General features: G+C 36.9%; 1 protein-coding gene across 6 annotated transcripts in view; it reads right to left on the minus strand.

Annotated features, from left to right (window-relative positions):
- Positions 1 to 892: 892 nt before the first annotated feature.
- The window catches only part of PIAS2 (protein inhibitor of activated STAT 2), a 74,995-nt gene continuing 61,220 nt past the window's right edge, over positions 893 to 14,667 (minus strand). For 4 of the 6 annotated variants that reach the window (XM_072952297.1, XM_072952299.1, XM_072952300.1 and 1 more), the window contains 3 exons: positions 10,580 to 10,719; positions 5,738 to 5,775; positions 893 to 3,066 (listed from right to left, as the gene is read on the minus strand). In XM_072952297.1, coding sequence (XP_072808398.1) covers positions 2,884 to 3,066; positions 5,738 to 5,775; positions 10,580 to 10,719 — 361 coding nt within the window. In that variant the 3' untranslated portion in view covers positions 893 to 2,883. The remainder of the gene's footprint in view (positions 3,067 to 5,737; positions 5,776 to 10,579; positions 10,720 to 14,667) is intronic. The other 2 variants (XM_072952302.1, XM_072952298.1) reach the window with 2 other exon arrangements.

A 14,667-nucleotide genomic window follows, 5' to 3' on the forward strand; every position in this document is an offset into this window, starting at 1 on the left:
TCTCTCACCTAAGCATGGCATTTTCATTCGAGCTTTTCTGATTACCAGACAGATGTCCCATAAGCCTCAATTTACCTCTATTGTTCTGTTTGGCCTTTATAATTATCCTATGACAGATACTAAGTGTGTATACCTTCTGGGTAGAAATGGAAACAAAACCCTAAAGTGGCTCACCTAAGGGTCAGAAAGTTAGTGAAGTTCAAGTAGACCTTAGGTGTGAAGCGAGGCTCCGCACCCATCACACTGCAGGAGTTACCAAAGAAGGAAATCCCTTAACGTTTCTATGTGAATGAAGATGAAAGAAACAGGTCGGCTGAGTGTAAATGACAGACTCGTAATTGCAGCTTCTTTCCTTAAACATAACCACTGGTTGGCTGACATCTAAGTAAAAGCTATAGATGACCTCCTCTGAAACCGAATCACACTTGTTTGAGCAGACAGCTGGGCTAGTAAGAGAAACTGCTACAAAGTCAGGGTCTTACTAGAAATATTTAGTGACTGTACTGAAACAAAGGACAATGGCTTAACAAGCACGCTGTTGTCACAGGGCCGAAAGCATAAAGAAAAGTACTCACCTTCAAAGACACATACACAAAAGTCCCAATTTTAAGGTTATAAACTTAAAAGTATATTTTAAAAAACGTTAGTCGCCTGCATGAGATAAATTAAAAACTGACGTAATTCAAGGGAAAAGCACCAAAAATGAACACTAAAACTGTTCGCGTAAAATAGTGAACAGGAAACAAAGCACAGCTGTAAAAGCACAGAGGTATCACTTACAAGAACCAAGTAGATTAACTCGTTTCTATTAATTTTCTCATTTACCTTAGAAAACTTTGTTGGTTAAACTGGGAGGGGAGGGTCTCTGAGAATCCAAAGGGTAACAAAATGATAACAAATATACAGCATTTCTTTATTAACAAATTATTCCACACAAATCAGTTTCCTTTCTCTATCTGATTACAGAGTTAGCAGAACTTGCATCCATATTTAGAGCAGCGACATGTAGCGACATAAAATGTTACTAGGAAGAAATTCTGTATCTGGACCAAAGAGCTGTAACTTGGACAAAGAAGGTCAAATGGGCAACTATGTTAATACTGTGAGAAGATGTAGGTTTGTTTTCCGTGTTTTTCATAATAAGCAGCGCTCCAAAAGGGATAAAACACTAAGGGGATGATGCAGCTGAAGAAAGGATGATGCAGAAAATGACAGGGAATTAAATCAGTACAAAATGAGCACAGAGGCCAAGAAAACTCAAGAAAGTGTAAAAAAAAAAAAAACAAAACCCAAGCAGTGACCAGTCAGCTCCCTGAAGCCGCACCAGACCTGAAGCAGGGTGTTTCCTATTCTAACTGAAACAGGCAGACTCTTCATCTGGGCACTTTTTGGGAAATCAGATTTGAGAAATCAGTTTAATCATTTTATTAAAAACAAAAAGGTTTATTTTTAAAGTAGATACAGCTTAGGGAGAGAAAGCTAAACACTAGGGAAGTATTAACTCCTTGAGAACTCAAAAATGATTTAGGAAGCCAAATGAAGCAAAGGAGAATAGAAAATTTGGATAAAAAATGTTTCTCTAAGGGTAAAACTCAGTTTCCTGAGAGACTTATAATCAAACACACAGTAAGAGAGTGGTTTTCAACATGGGTTTCAGGCCCATCCTCTGCAATCCTTTCTTATATTCAAACACTTCCAATTCTGTTTTGTCTTTTTGTGGTTACAGGAAAGACTTCCTTCTAAAAGAAAAAAAGAAAAGGAAATCCGATGCCATCACCAACCCTTGTAATTGTTTGTTCAAGTTTGAAGATCACTGCTGTGAGAAATAGGAGATCTAAAATATGTTTCCTTTGTCAGTGTTACTAAACTGACAAGTTTCAATGCAGATTTGTATATTATTCTATAAAACGCACGAGCAAAAGAAGTTCTTGGGAAGATACTAAACTTTGTTACTCCTACCGCCCCTAGATCTGTTCTTCCATTGTCTCCAAGCTCTCAGTATTTCCGGACAGTGTGAACAGAATCCTAACACTCCAGCCACACCCTACTCCAAAAACATTCCACTCAATGGCTGCAGAGAATTTGTTTTGAGAAGGTAAGCTCCCAATTTATAGAAATCTCTAGAATGAGAATGTACAATTACCAAAAATAACATACACAGGGCAGACTCTGCATAGCATTCTTCAACATAAACACTCGTGAACAGCAGCCAATCCCAGAACTTCACTCCGCATCCATCGGCACACAATATCAAAATTAAACGACAACCAGGGAAAATGCTTAACACAAAGGCCATTTTTTCTTTGATGGAATCAGGAAGAAGAGTAGAGCTGCAGGAAAAAAAAGTGAAACCCCAGCTTTGGGCACGTATGAAGGCTTCATTACTTCAACGAAAACAGAACAAATCTCTGTGGAAAGGACTCATTCGGCAAACATAACTTCTTTCCATGTATTTTTCCTTCACATCAGGTTAAACAAAAGCTGCTGTCATTTTAGAATCATTGATTACATCTTTTTAATTAGAAAAAAGTTTACTTGAATATTTACATAATTTTATTGCTGTTTACTACAACAACAACAAAAAAATTAACTGATTTGTAGACTCCGTCCAGTAACACATGAAACTGAAATCCATCTCTGAAGACACAGTTAAATGGCTGAACACATTGGATGCTCAGAGCACAGCATGAATAGGAAAAATCCTCGCATGTCATGTGGTTCTTGCTGTAGTCATTTGTGTTCATCTTTCAGAAGGCAAAAGAATCCGTCTGACATTTCAATAAATATCAAAGTAATTGTTACCAAAAAAATAGCTTCCACGGACCAGAGATCCAAGAAAGGGCGGTTCTGACGAATGATTCCCAGAATCGAGTGAGTCCTCCTTTAGTCCAATGAGATGACGTCAGGAATGTTACTCCCACTGCTGGCTATGACCCCTGGCTCGCTCCTGCTGCTGGACGAGCTAACGTGAGCACTGCTCTCATGGGGGCTGGTGGTGGTGACAGACGTGCTGCTTGCTGTTAAGGGTGAGGTGAGACTATCCAAAAACATAGGAGGACAGTACTGCTTGAAACAAACAATGATGCCGATGAGGAAGAGGCTACATTGATTTTTAAATAAAGAGACTAGAAATTGTTAGGTATGCACAAGCGATAGTCACATATTTAAATCCCAGTGGGGTTTAAACGTTTCTCAAAACTTCACATCTTTGGATTGAAGGTGGCATGAATTTATTATTTACTAGTGAGCGCAGTATTTTCTTGATTCTCTCAAAACTTACAGAATTTGTTGACTAAATTATGAAGGAATAAGTACACAGTCAACAATAATTGAAGTTATTTAATACTAAATACTGGCCCCAGAATTATGACTCATAACTTAGTCTCAAAGAGAACTTGTTCACTAAATGTATTTATACCAGGTTTAAAGCACACTGTAAAAGGGTAATACTTATCTTTAACGGTATTAAGCAAAATTTCTAATGCAAAATTCAATAATTCTTTCAAAATTTAGTATTAATCACACCCTTCAGCAATAATATTAAGACTGATCAGCAGAAAAGCAGCAGCTGACTCCTCTGTACATACATGTATCAGTACCTGGGTAACCAGAAGGCAGCAGACACTAATATTGAGACTACCTGGTAGCTAATTACCACAGGATGCTCAGAACGAGAATTACCACAAGTATTCACAAAACTTTGGGATAAGTCTTAAAGGAGATGAGATCTTATCTAATCTAATCTTCCTCTGAGATACCTGCTTGACAACCCTCTCTAAGAGTTCATACTTCCAGTTTCCTTAACATCTGAGTTGCTGATTTCCAAACAAATTCCAACCTGAGGTTAGCACTCTAATATTGGCCAGGAGGAACAGAGAGACAGAGTTAAAAGCTTTATTTTATATCACCACAAAATATTTTACGTGAGAAACAACTGCACTGACTTTAGTGAGATAAGCGAGGTCCTGTATATACTACAAGAGAGGTCCTAAGTTTGTGTTTAGATTGTATAAAAAAAGATCAGTAAGGATATCTGACCAATATTATCAATTCTATATATTTTTCAGCCTATGATCAGAGATATTAAGACCAGAAATTAAAAAACCGAAGTTGTTTAGACTACATGATCTTCAAAAAGATCGTAAGATGGGAACCAGCACCTCATGTTTAAGGCTGCCAGGCAGCAGCAGAGCAACGACTGAATTTCAGGCTGCCTTCCAAAACGTGATGTCAAGTTTAGGGCGGACAACTGTCTTGGTTCACCAATAAAATGAATGCCAGGCACCGAGAGGTTCCAGGGACACTGGTAAAGGGGGAGAAGCTCTAAAGAGAGTTGCATTATCAGGTATTAAACAACTTTAAAATCAAATCAACTTCTAATTTTCCACTAAAATTAAGACAAGAATCTGGAAGAAGCCCCCAGATTTAACATTTTATTGCTACTAGCTCTCAGGCAGTTTCTGACTGCCTAGTAGGAGAAAGGTCCCCTTTCTGGTTCATAAAATGAATGCCAAATACAGCCTTGCCATCAATAGCCTCTATGCTTTGAAATCTTAACAATACTCAGGTTGCAGCCAATTTATTAACTCTGCATCCTTTATGTGTAATCTGAACACATCCGTCCAAGGATAACTGGGATAAGGGAGAAATATGGAGGTAAAGCAGATCAAATCTAAGGATTCCAAGCAAAACTAAAGGCCCCACCTCACCCTTCATTTGGCTGACACCAAGCATGCCAAACAGCCCTAGAAAAACAAACTCCTCTCGGTTCCAAGGTCACTTTTTAAAAATAGGACGGTTCATATACAAATCAGTACTACTTTAAGCCTGAAGAATCTATCTCCTAGGAAAATAGACACTTTGCTTTTGAAACTACTGATGAAACAAAGTCAGCTCGGGGTGAGAAGAAGAAACCCCTCAATCTGGGCACACCACCTGGGGCCCCCGTTTCCAGGGCTGCTTACGCGCTCAGACACAGAGCGCTGGACTAGGAAGCGGAGGCAAGACCTGGGGCGAGCGGGTTCTAAGCAGCCTCTGAAGCAATGGTCCACGGTTCTTCCTCGACTCCTTCCTACTCTCAACACTGCTCTCCAAGTCTCCTCTGTCCTGCCTCCCCCTTCTGCTTTTCCCATGCCTTTTCCTCCTCTGCTCTAAGCCTATCAGTAGAGTCCATGCTCACTGCCAAGGCCTTCATGTTGGGAGGCTGGGATACTAAGAGTTTATCCCTGACGGAGAAAACAGGAAGGACGGGTTTATAGCAATTTCACATCAGGGCATCCCCAAAGTCTGAATCTGACTGCCTGCAAAAACAAGGAAGAATCAAGCTAATGATTCAGTCTGTTTAATCAGCTTCGGCTAACTCCTCTATATAGAACAAGTGTTTAACAAATTATCTCTGTAAAGTTTTTTTTTTTAATCTCCATAAAGTTTTAACCTCCAGTCATCTAGCACTGCTTCTCCTTATCTTAATCACTCAAATGCTTGTAAGGAATGCCAACTGATTATATTACACTAAACAAAATCGAATTTAAAATTTCAGTATTAAGGCTGAAATATAAATGGAAAAATAGCAATTTTATCCCACCAGTAAAATTGTGAAATATTTATGTACTTCCTTTCCATCAATTTAAGTAACTGAGAGGTGACTGTCCTGATTTTATGCAACTGGTCATTTTTAGTTAGTACGACACAACCAACAATCACATACAAATTAATTGCTTAAATTCAGGATACATACCTGGGTGTCAACTGGAATAAGGGAAAGAAAATCCAAACCTAAAACAAAAATGCTCTGTTAATAGGTGTCTCGTATTTTGGAGACAAGAATTATTTCCCCAAATCATTTTTTATTTATCATAAGTCATAAAACATTTGGGCCAAGTTCTTACCATTCTGCTGTAGGCAAGAGCTATACCACGATCAGGCTCTTTCAGGACATTTAATGTACATAATATCCAAAAGTGAACATATTTCCTGCCAAAACAACTGGAAAAAGCACCTCCCAGAGACTTACAGGGAGCAGTCCAAAAGTTTTCAGATAAATAGGACTAGTCAAAACAAACTTTCCTCCTTCATCACTCAGCACAATGAGAAGCCGTAAGATGAGGAAATAATGATCTGGATTTGGATCATTAAAAAAAACATACTTAGACTCTTCAGATACTTCACATTTATTTTTTAGACGTACACCACATTGAGCTTCACCTAAAATACTACTTCTTAGACAGAGAGATGTCTGTTTCATGGACAGCCTTCCATCTCCCTGTTTCCACAACAAGAGTAGTAAGTACACAGCTCAACGCTCTGCACAAAGCAAGCACTTGGTAACTGATGCTCACTAACACGCTAAATCTTACCAAGGTTTACTGGGTTATAAGCTAATGCAGTTTTCTAAACCAAACATCTGGGCTTCTCCGATGATGCTTTAGAAACAGGAATGTGGTAAAGGTTGCCCAGTAATACTGTTTTGAAATACTGAAGTTATAACAGTGAACAATAATTTCAGGTCTGAAAAGTCTAGCAATAAACTTCAAGGTCAGGTCCCCTAGACCTGTTTGACTAAATTTCAAAATTGAAAAAAAATAATAAAAATCACACAGCAGGTACAGGTTACGAAGACAGGCCAATTTCTGTTCATTCAATGAATTTTTATATGTCAGGAGTCAATGTCACCTCAAATATAACAATCACACAGAGTGTTGTCAGATACTAGACTGTTAACTCTAAGTGGAGAAAGTCAGTGGGAAATATTTAAGATACTGAGTAGCCAGTATGAACAATTTATAACTCAAAATATTAAAGCATATTTATTCCCTTATAATCTCTAAATAAAGGTATGATAAAAAAATACGTATCAAGAAATACAAGCTGTAGCACCAATCATCTGAAAGAAGTCATCCAATTTCTAAAGCATTTTTGAGACTTGCTGATATGACTTTTCATTTCACAAGCTTGTCACTAGCTCTAAGACACAGCAAGGTCTGAGCCAACACTGGACAAAGAAAGGGAATCACAACAGACTTTTCCCAGGAGCTCCCCATTAAACTGGTAACCAGGAGGTGACATCTCAGATACGCAGAGCTTCTCTTCACATTAATGACACTGTCCAGTAAATCCTCTCTCTGCTTCAGCTGAACAGTAATACAAAAGTCGTCTAGCCCTTATAATACCTTCTGAGAGTTTTATACAGTCAACATTTCTATTATCGACTAAGTCACAAAAATAGCTTACTGGCATGTCATTTAATCAATTGGCTCAATTTTATTAACTGTTTTGCTTCAAATGGTATATAACATCTTTCTTTATATAATACCTTCTGCTTTGAATAGTTTAATTTTATATGTTCAATCACTTTTAATGTTTGTTGAATCACTCAGTCCATTTGACTAAGTGAAACTTTCTTAATAAAGCTACAGAAAGTATTGCTGTTTCTGCTGGAATACCATATACTGAATCCAAACATTTTCTAAATGTTTAGCCCCATTTCATGACCTCAATTTAAATAAATACGTAGGCATGATATAGAACTTTCAACCTGTCTCTGCAGCTCTAGCACTGAAGGCTGCCCATCAAGGTGCCAAGTGTCTCCGTATTTTCATTATTTCAGTTCCCAGCTCTCCAGAGGTACTGTAATTCTCTTTGACAATTATTTCGTGTGTGCAGTAGATTGTATACAGTCTACTGATAAAAGATTTTAAGAGATTACCTGACCTGTATCTTTTGCCACCTCATTCAGGATTAACTGAATATGGTGACTTACACAATGCCATGTTAAATAAATAGCATTTTCTAAAATTTCGGTTGAAACCCATTCACTGTTCCCCTAGCATTACAGACACTATCTATACAAAATTTAATAATGTTTCAATGTAAATATTTCTCACTGAAACCATTTTTTCTCAAACGGTAACACTGAAGTTTGATATAGTATTTCAGATGTTACTCCTTCTAGCAAAAAACTTTAAAACTATTATCAACGTCTTGCAATTATACTTTGTAAGCAGACTATTGAAACTCGTATACATGAAATACATAAAGTTTCATGAATAGGGATTAAAATGTTACTGCCTTATTTTGTAAGTTTAGTAAAATGCTGTTTTCTTATTTCACCATTTCAACTGCAATGATATTTTGTACTGATACATTTTTAGGGCCTCTTAAATATTTTATGGTTGAAAATGCTCAATTATTTTTAACTGAAAAGCAGGTAGTGTTAAAAATTCTGATGGTATGGTTTTTATTAATACGAACGGAATTGTAGTTTTTAGATTTTAAATGCTTCTTGATGTCAAACTGACTCTACATTAGTCTTATTAATAACAACACATTTTCCTTACTTGAGCCATGAACTTTAACAAAACATAATCGCTACATGATTAAATACGTAAATGTTTAGCATTTCCAAATCTTAATGATACAACTTTTGGGCACCATTCACACCTGACAATATGGCACTACCAATAATAAGGTAGTCATATTTTTTCGTGAAATAATCAAGCTGTTTTCCATTCCATAAATACAAATTATTTATTTTGCATTCACTGTTGCACAGTATCAGAAGATGTTCCAAGCTGCCATTCATTATTAATATCATTTCTTCTTTGTTCTCCTGCAGATTCAGAAGATTCATGTTTATGATTTTTAAAAGGAACGTTAAGAAATGCAGTAAAAGTCTGTCAGCTCTCCGTTCTTGCTATTCTAGTTAATATTTTATTATAAACTATTAAATTTGTAAGTATCAAAACTGTACAGTATGACTAATTACATCAAAAGTATGCACCAAAAACCCCAAAGTAATTACTAATTACAAAAGAGCACATTAACAGTAGAACCAAAGTAAAAACTATTTAGGTGTAGTAACTGCTACATAATTCATAGATGATGATAAACTGGTAACTCTTCTTAAGTACAACAGATCGCAGTCTACGCAGTTTATCAATTGATAAGATAGCATTTCTACATTTTAGTAATCAGCCCAAGGTATTAGTCTTAGTTCCTTAATACCAGTTTAAAATGTATTTTATGAAATACACAGTTACCATATTTTTCTGCATTTTTCTCAAATCCACACGTTATCAAATAAAGCCTTACTTTATGCCCCAATTTTGAAATAATGTAAATTCTCTGAAATTAAAAATTCATCCAAACTCACATAACCTGAAAACTGATAGAGCAAGTGACTTGTACGTTGTATCTATTCTACGGCTAATGGCCAGAGTCACTCAGTAAACAGAGAATGTTCATTCCTTTTTTCAGAATTAATTTTTCATTCAAAATCCTTAGAAAACAAATCCTTCTGGAATGCTTGTTTGTAATATACACTAAGATGACAAATGAACACTCCTTAACTTCATTTACAACTAGCCACAGTTAAACCAAAATACGGCAGTTAGGAATTAAGAATCTCTGAGTTTCCATCTTTCTTATGGACCATGAGACCTCACTTGTACCTCAGCATCAAGCTTTGTGCACAATAAATACTTTATCATCGGTGTTTGCTGGGTTTACAAATAATTTTTTAAAATGCCAATTCCCAAAGTACATATGGAGTAAACGTATTTGAGAAGTAAAAAGTATTTTAAACTTTTTTTGATGGATACCATTTTTAGTCTATTCTTTTCCATTAAATTTTATTCAAACTGAATAAACTCTGAACAAATTTCAAGTGGCAAAATTATACTGGGCCCGAGTACACAACTGTCAACTGTTTCAACAACACAAATTTTGTCCAACAGAATATATAGTGGGCTGAAAATAAAGACCTTATCAAGAAGGGTAAAAGAATAAATCACAGGTCAAAATTAAGTTTGTAAATCCAGAAAAGAAAATTAATAACAGGAGGAGGTTGCTGTATTCCCACTAAAAGGGGCATTCAGAGAGAAGGGAAGTGATGAATTTAAGAGTCACTGATTCTAAGTTACTCAAATTTGATTGATTAAAAAAAAAAGTCTGCAGAAACAATGGCTATGGAAGGAGGGAAGAAGAGTGAGGGGGGAAAAGGTTAAGTTTTATAATATGGCCTTGGTTGCATAAGTCTTGGTAATTCAAGTAGTCTTGAAGTTTTTACCCGTTGAGTTAATATATCCATGAAAGGTGTCCCTACATATCAGCAGTGCTCTGGGGAAGCAGCAGGTCGACCCTATTTTCACAGGGTAAAGCTGGAAGGCAACACTGACCCCGCCATACACCACTATATTCTGAAGTGATGGGCTACCAAGAAGTGATGGACTACTTAAAAAAAGGTATGAAAACCATCCTCCCTAACCTGTGAAGCTTCCATGATCAGTAAATCAAGAAAAAGTCCCTGAATATAAATTCTCTACGAGGGGGAATAATTCTGCAAGATTTTCCTAGTGTCCTACTTATTTATTTCCTCTCAGCAGGAATCCATAGATTGCATTATAGTTAAAATGACAGGAACTGAATGTGATATATTTAAAACAGGTACTGTATTTACATGAACCCTTCAAATTTTCTCACATTTCTATTTAAAATATTTATATTTGCTCCACAGATTAAGATTGAAAAAAAATAAAAAGTTAAAATTTGATTAAAAAAAACCAAACAACGCTTCACATACCTGGCAAATCGGATGACATGCTTGATATTGGCGTGTGGTGGAATGGTACTGAGTAGTCTGTTAATGAGGGCGGAAGAGCAGCAGGATCAACCGAAGTCACACTGGGCACCCTTACAGAAGATGGCTGATACATGAGAACCCTGTTTTAAATAGCACGGGAAATTACAAACAGTCTGGCTGTTAGTTCACAGGAGAGAAGGGCTGTACCTCTGGGCATTCTCAGTCGTAAGTTCGCTAAGTTTCAAAACAACTAAATGACGCTACTCACTACACAGTGCTCCAGCTACTCGCCTGTCAAAACCTGGTCTTCACTCTAACGTGGACATACGTTGGCGCTCAGCAGCAGCTGAGATGTCAGAGTAAGGTGGCATTAAAACATAATGAACGGTGCTGGAGTAACACAAAACTCTGATCCACAAACAGAAATATACTTTACGTATGTTTTATTAATGTATGTGTAACATGTATGTGGATATTAGTAATTTTATAGAGAGAAATTTAGAAAAAAAGACTCTGATGATTTTATTTAAATCAGGGTATCTTTATGAGTGAAGCTACTTACTATATAGCTCAACCATAATTTCTTCTATTCTAACGTGAATCGTGTCTGTCATTAGCAATTTTATCTGGCAATTTCACCTGAGCAAAGATAGTCAATGCTAAAGCCACCCAGCCTGATAACAACAGGCAGCAGATAGAAATTAGAATTAGATGACCATTTAAGATTTAAGATATAACATCCAGAAAGAAAAACACTGGCTACCATGATACCATCTACTCTTCTAAGACGGCTTATGATTTTGAAATTAGCTGTTCATGTTACTAAAAATACAAATTACATACACTTAAGATACACTTTATAATTGGTATGTTGTATGTATGTACACACACACACTATATATATATAATTATAGCTTTATAATTTTAAGAAGCAGTATAATTAAACATAGTTTTGAAAAAGTTCAGGAAAAAAGAGATGATTCTGCATTCTTCCTACTTAATGTTCATTTTACCTTAGTCCAGGGTAAGCAATTTATAAGTTCTCAAGAAAATATTGAATATATACAAGAAACTAAACAATGTTCCTGACTTTGTGACTGATGGGGACCATTTCTTGGTCCCACACCTTAGCACGGCTGCAGTGGTAGCAGCCTCTCCAAGTTTTGCGATGCCACCCGAGGGTGACAAGAGAAAGAGAGACGCTGGGAAGTGAGTCGAGATAGACAGACAGAGACCCAGTGAACAAACCTGAAGGCAAGGCCAAAAAGAAGTGATTCAAAGGCAAAATTTGGGACAAGCTCAATAATCTAGTTTTGTTTGACAACGTCAAGTAAGACAAACTCTGTAAGAAAGTTCCCGACTACAAGCTTATAAGCCCCGCTGTCACCTCTGAGACTGAAGGCTCACAGCTCCCTGGAGGCAGCCCTCAGGAGCGCCTTAGTAAAGGCCTCATTAAACTGGCTTCAAAGCACAGAGTTCAAGTAATTTCTACCAGAAACACCAAAGGCGGAGATGTCCCAGCTGCTAGTAAAGACGCACGAACAGGTCCCACCACGGTACATTTTGAAAAATAAACTTTACTAAATAAAAATGGGGAGGCAGGGGATGGGCACAGAGACATTAAGGTTAGCATTCCAAAGTGCTGCCAGTGCGAGTTTAATTAGACACACAGAATTCTGCAGCTGGAAGGGACCACTACAAACATGAAGCACAACCGACAGAAACTTAAAAGTAGAACCATCGAAGTCAGACCGAGATGACAAGCAGGACTTCTAAGATGTCCTTTCCTCCTATTGTTCAGATTTTTAAATACTAGTAATAAGAAATGAAGACATAACATTATTTGCATAACATTCTTCATACTCTAAACACCTGACAAAACTATTTCATAACCTCGATTTAAATCTCAAACCACTTAAATAATCACAACTTACACAGACACTAGAGTCCTTCTAACACTAGCCTGCATTATGACATGAGGATCTTGTCCGGCTGTTATTCTGTAGTTTGTCAAAAGTGTAGATGTCGCCGGAAATGCAGAAAATGAAGTCACCTTGAGAGGACATAGAAGGCTGTGCTGGCAACTGTTAGTCTCAGAAAAGTGAATAAACAACACAGGTCAGAGTTCACAAACCTTAAACTGATACATTAAGGGGGCACAGGAAGTATAACATGCTTGAGATGATAACATAAGCCTGGTATTTCAAAACATTTTCCAGACACAGCTGAAGACAGAAAAAAGAACCACCTGCCTCGGTCAGAATCAAGAGGTCTCCTGGCTTCCGGGGTTACCCGTCAACCTAAAACCACAACGGTGGACTCTGGAGGCAGAAAGAGAAAACCTGAAGTGAGATCAAGTAAGTCTGTTGTATTAAAGCACATTTTTTCTGGAGGTTTGAAGACACAGGCCCTCTATAAGGATGAAAGCAGAACAAGAGATGACCGAAAGTGTTTTCAAATCACACATGATCCTATTTCGTATCAGAAATGAGGGGACAGAGCAGGGGGGTAAGAAAGAGACTGCTTTATGTTAGTCTGAGAAAGCAGTTTTTCTAGAAGTGGCTCTGATTATTCTGTCTTCCTCACAATATTAATAAATCTTAATTATATACACTTTCTTAAATTTAAAAGGCAAGCTTTTGAAGAAGATACACACACACACACACACACACACACACACACACAAACATACATCTGATTTCATTTATTTTAAAGAGTTCCTACTTAAAAGTACATTTAATCTATCACTTTTTCTCTGATACTGAAAAGAAACTGAAAGAAAAATTTCAGGTTTACAAGAAAAAGACAATGGCTGCCTTCCTCCTGCTCCCCATCTCTCTTCCTTTGATAACTCACACTGGAGATTGTCTTCTGTCCTGATCCTGAGCTGACCCTTCAACCTGGATCAGACCTATAGAAAACAACAACAAAACACACTTTCACACCCTGGCCCCTTCACTTACATTTGTACAGGACTGAGGTCAATGTCCCAACACACGTCACACACGTCTCTTAACATGAAACCTTCAGTGACTAGGTAACTACTCCATGTTTCTCCAATACAAAATGCTGTCACAACGTGTGAAAATAGCACAATCCAGTGACAGTGCAAAATTATTAAGTTAACATCTAAAGCCTCAGCAAACATCTGAAAAATTTAGTGGAGATTAATTTCCATTACCTGAAATTTGCAGCCATGAACACAAATTCAACTTTATATAGAATGGGTGAAATTCGCTGTTTGCTAGGATATCAAATTACCTAGTGGTAGCAGATTTTTGTTTGAATCAGAATCTTCACAAGGACCATGCTCAGAAAGGTAAATTATTCTAATGCTTATGCAAAACACAGATTTATAGATATGGAGTAAAAGGAATCATGGAGACATGTAAATGGCTATGTCTGGTGGAATTGCGGGTATAAAAATGTGATGCTATAAAATAATGAAACATTTTAAAAAGTTTTTATATTTTACCCCCTCCTCACAGGATCGGCAAATACACAGGCATACGTGTACATTATGTATGTGTACATAGGTTTTAAAATTTTACAGCGTTATCCATACATAATATCACAGCACAAGGGTGAACTGCTGGAACGCTGCTAGACAGCATACACTGGTATTCCAGACTGTGTATCGGATCACTTAGTTCATCATACTTGGCCCAGACTTAGATGTTCGAAAATTCAATAACTTGAACTTTTATCCATAAACCTGAAATTCACTGGGTGCTCCCACTTTATGATCATACAAATATTTTAAAAGATTCAATTTGATACCAATTCCTAATGATTCTTAATCTAGCTCTAATCTTAGTTTCCTGTCTTTAGAATACTTCGTTATTAATAACAAAGCAGTCATTCAATTTTCTAGGAATGGGGTAGGGGCATAATATTTAAAATTATCTTTTAATGTAGAAAAATTATCAGAGGTTTTCTAAAAGTCTAAGATTAAGGGGCCAGTTTCTTCTGACAGGGCATGCAGGGAAAGAGGCTAGAAGAATTACCATCAAAATGTTCCCAGTGGTTATCTCTGGGCAGAATACTTTTTACTTCTTGGTGCTTTGTAAAACTGTCTATAATTTTTT

The sequence above is a fragment of the Vicugna pacos genome, chromosome 30 (genome assembly GCF_048564905.1).
Source record: "Vicugna pacos chromosome 30, VicPac4, whole genome shotgun sequence".
NCBI classification, from domain to species: domain Eukaryota; kingdom Metazoa; phylum Chordata; class Mammalia; order Artiodactyla; family Camelidae; genus Vicugna; species Vicugna pacos.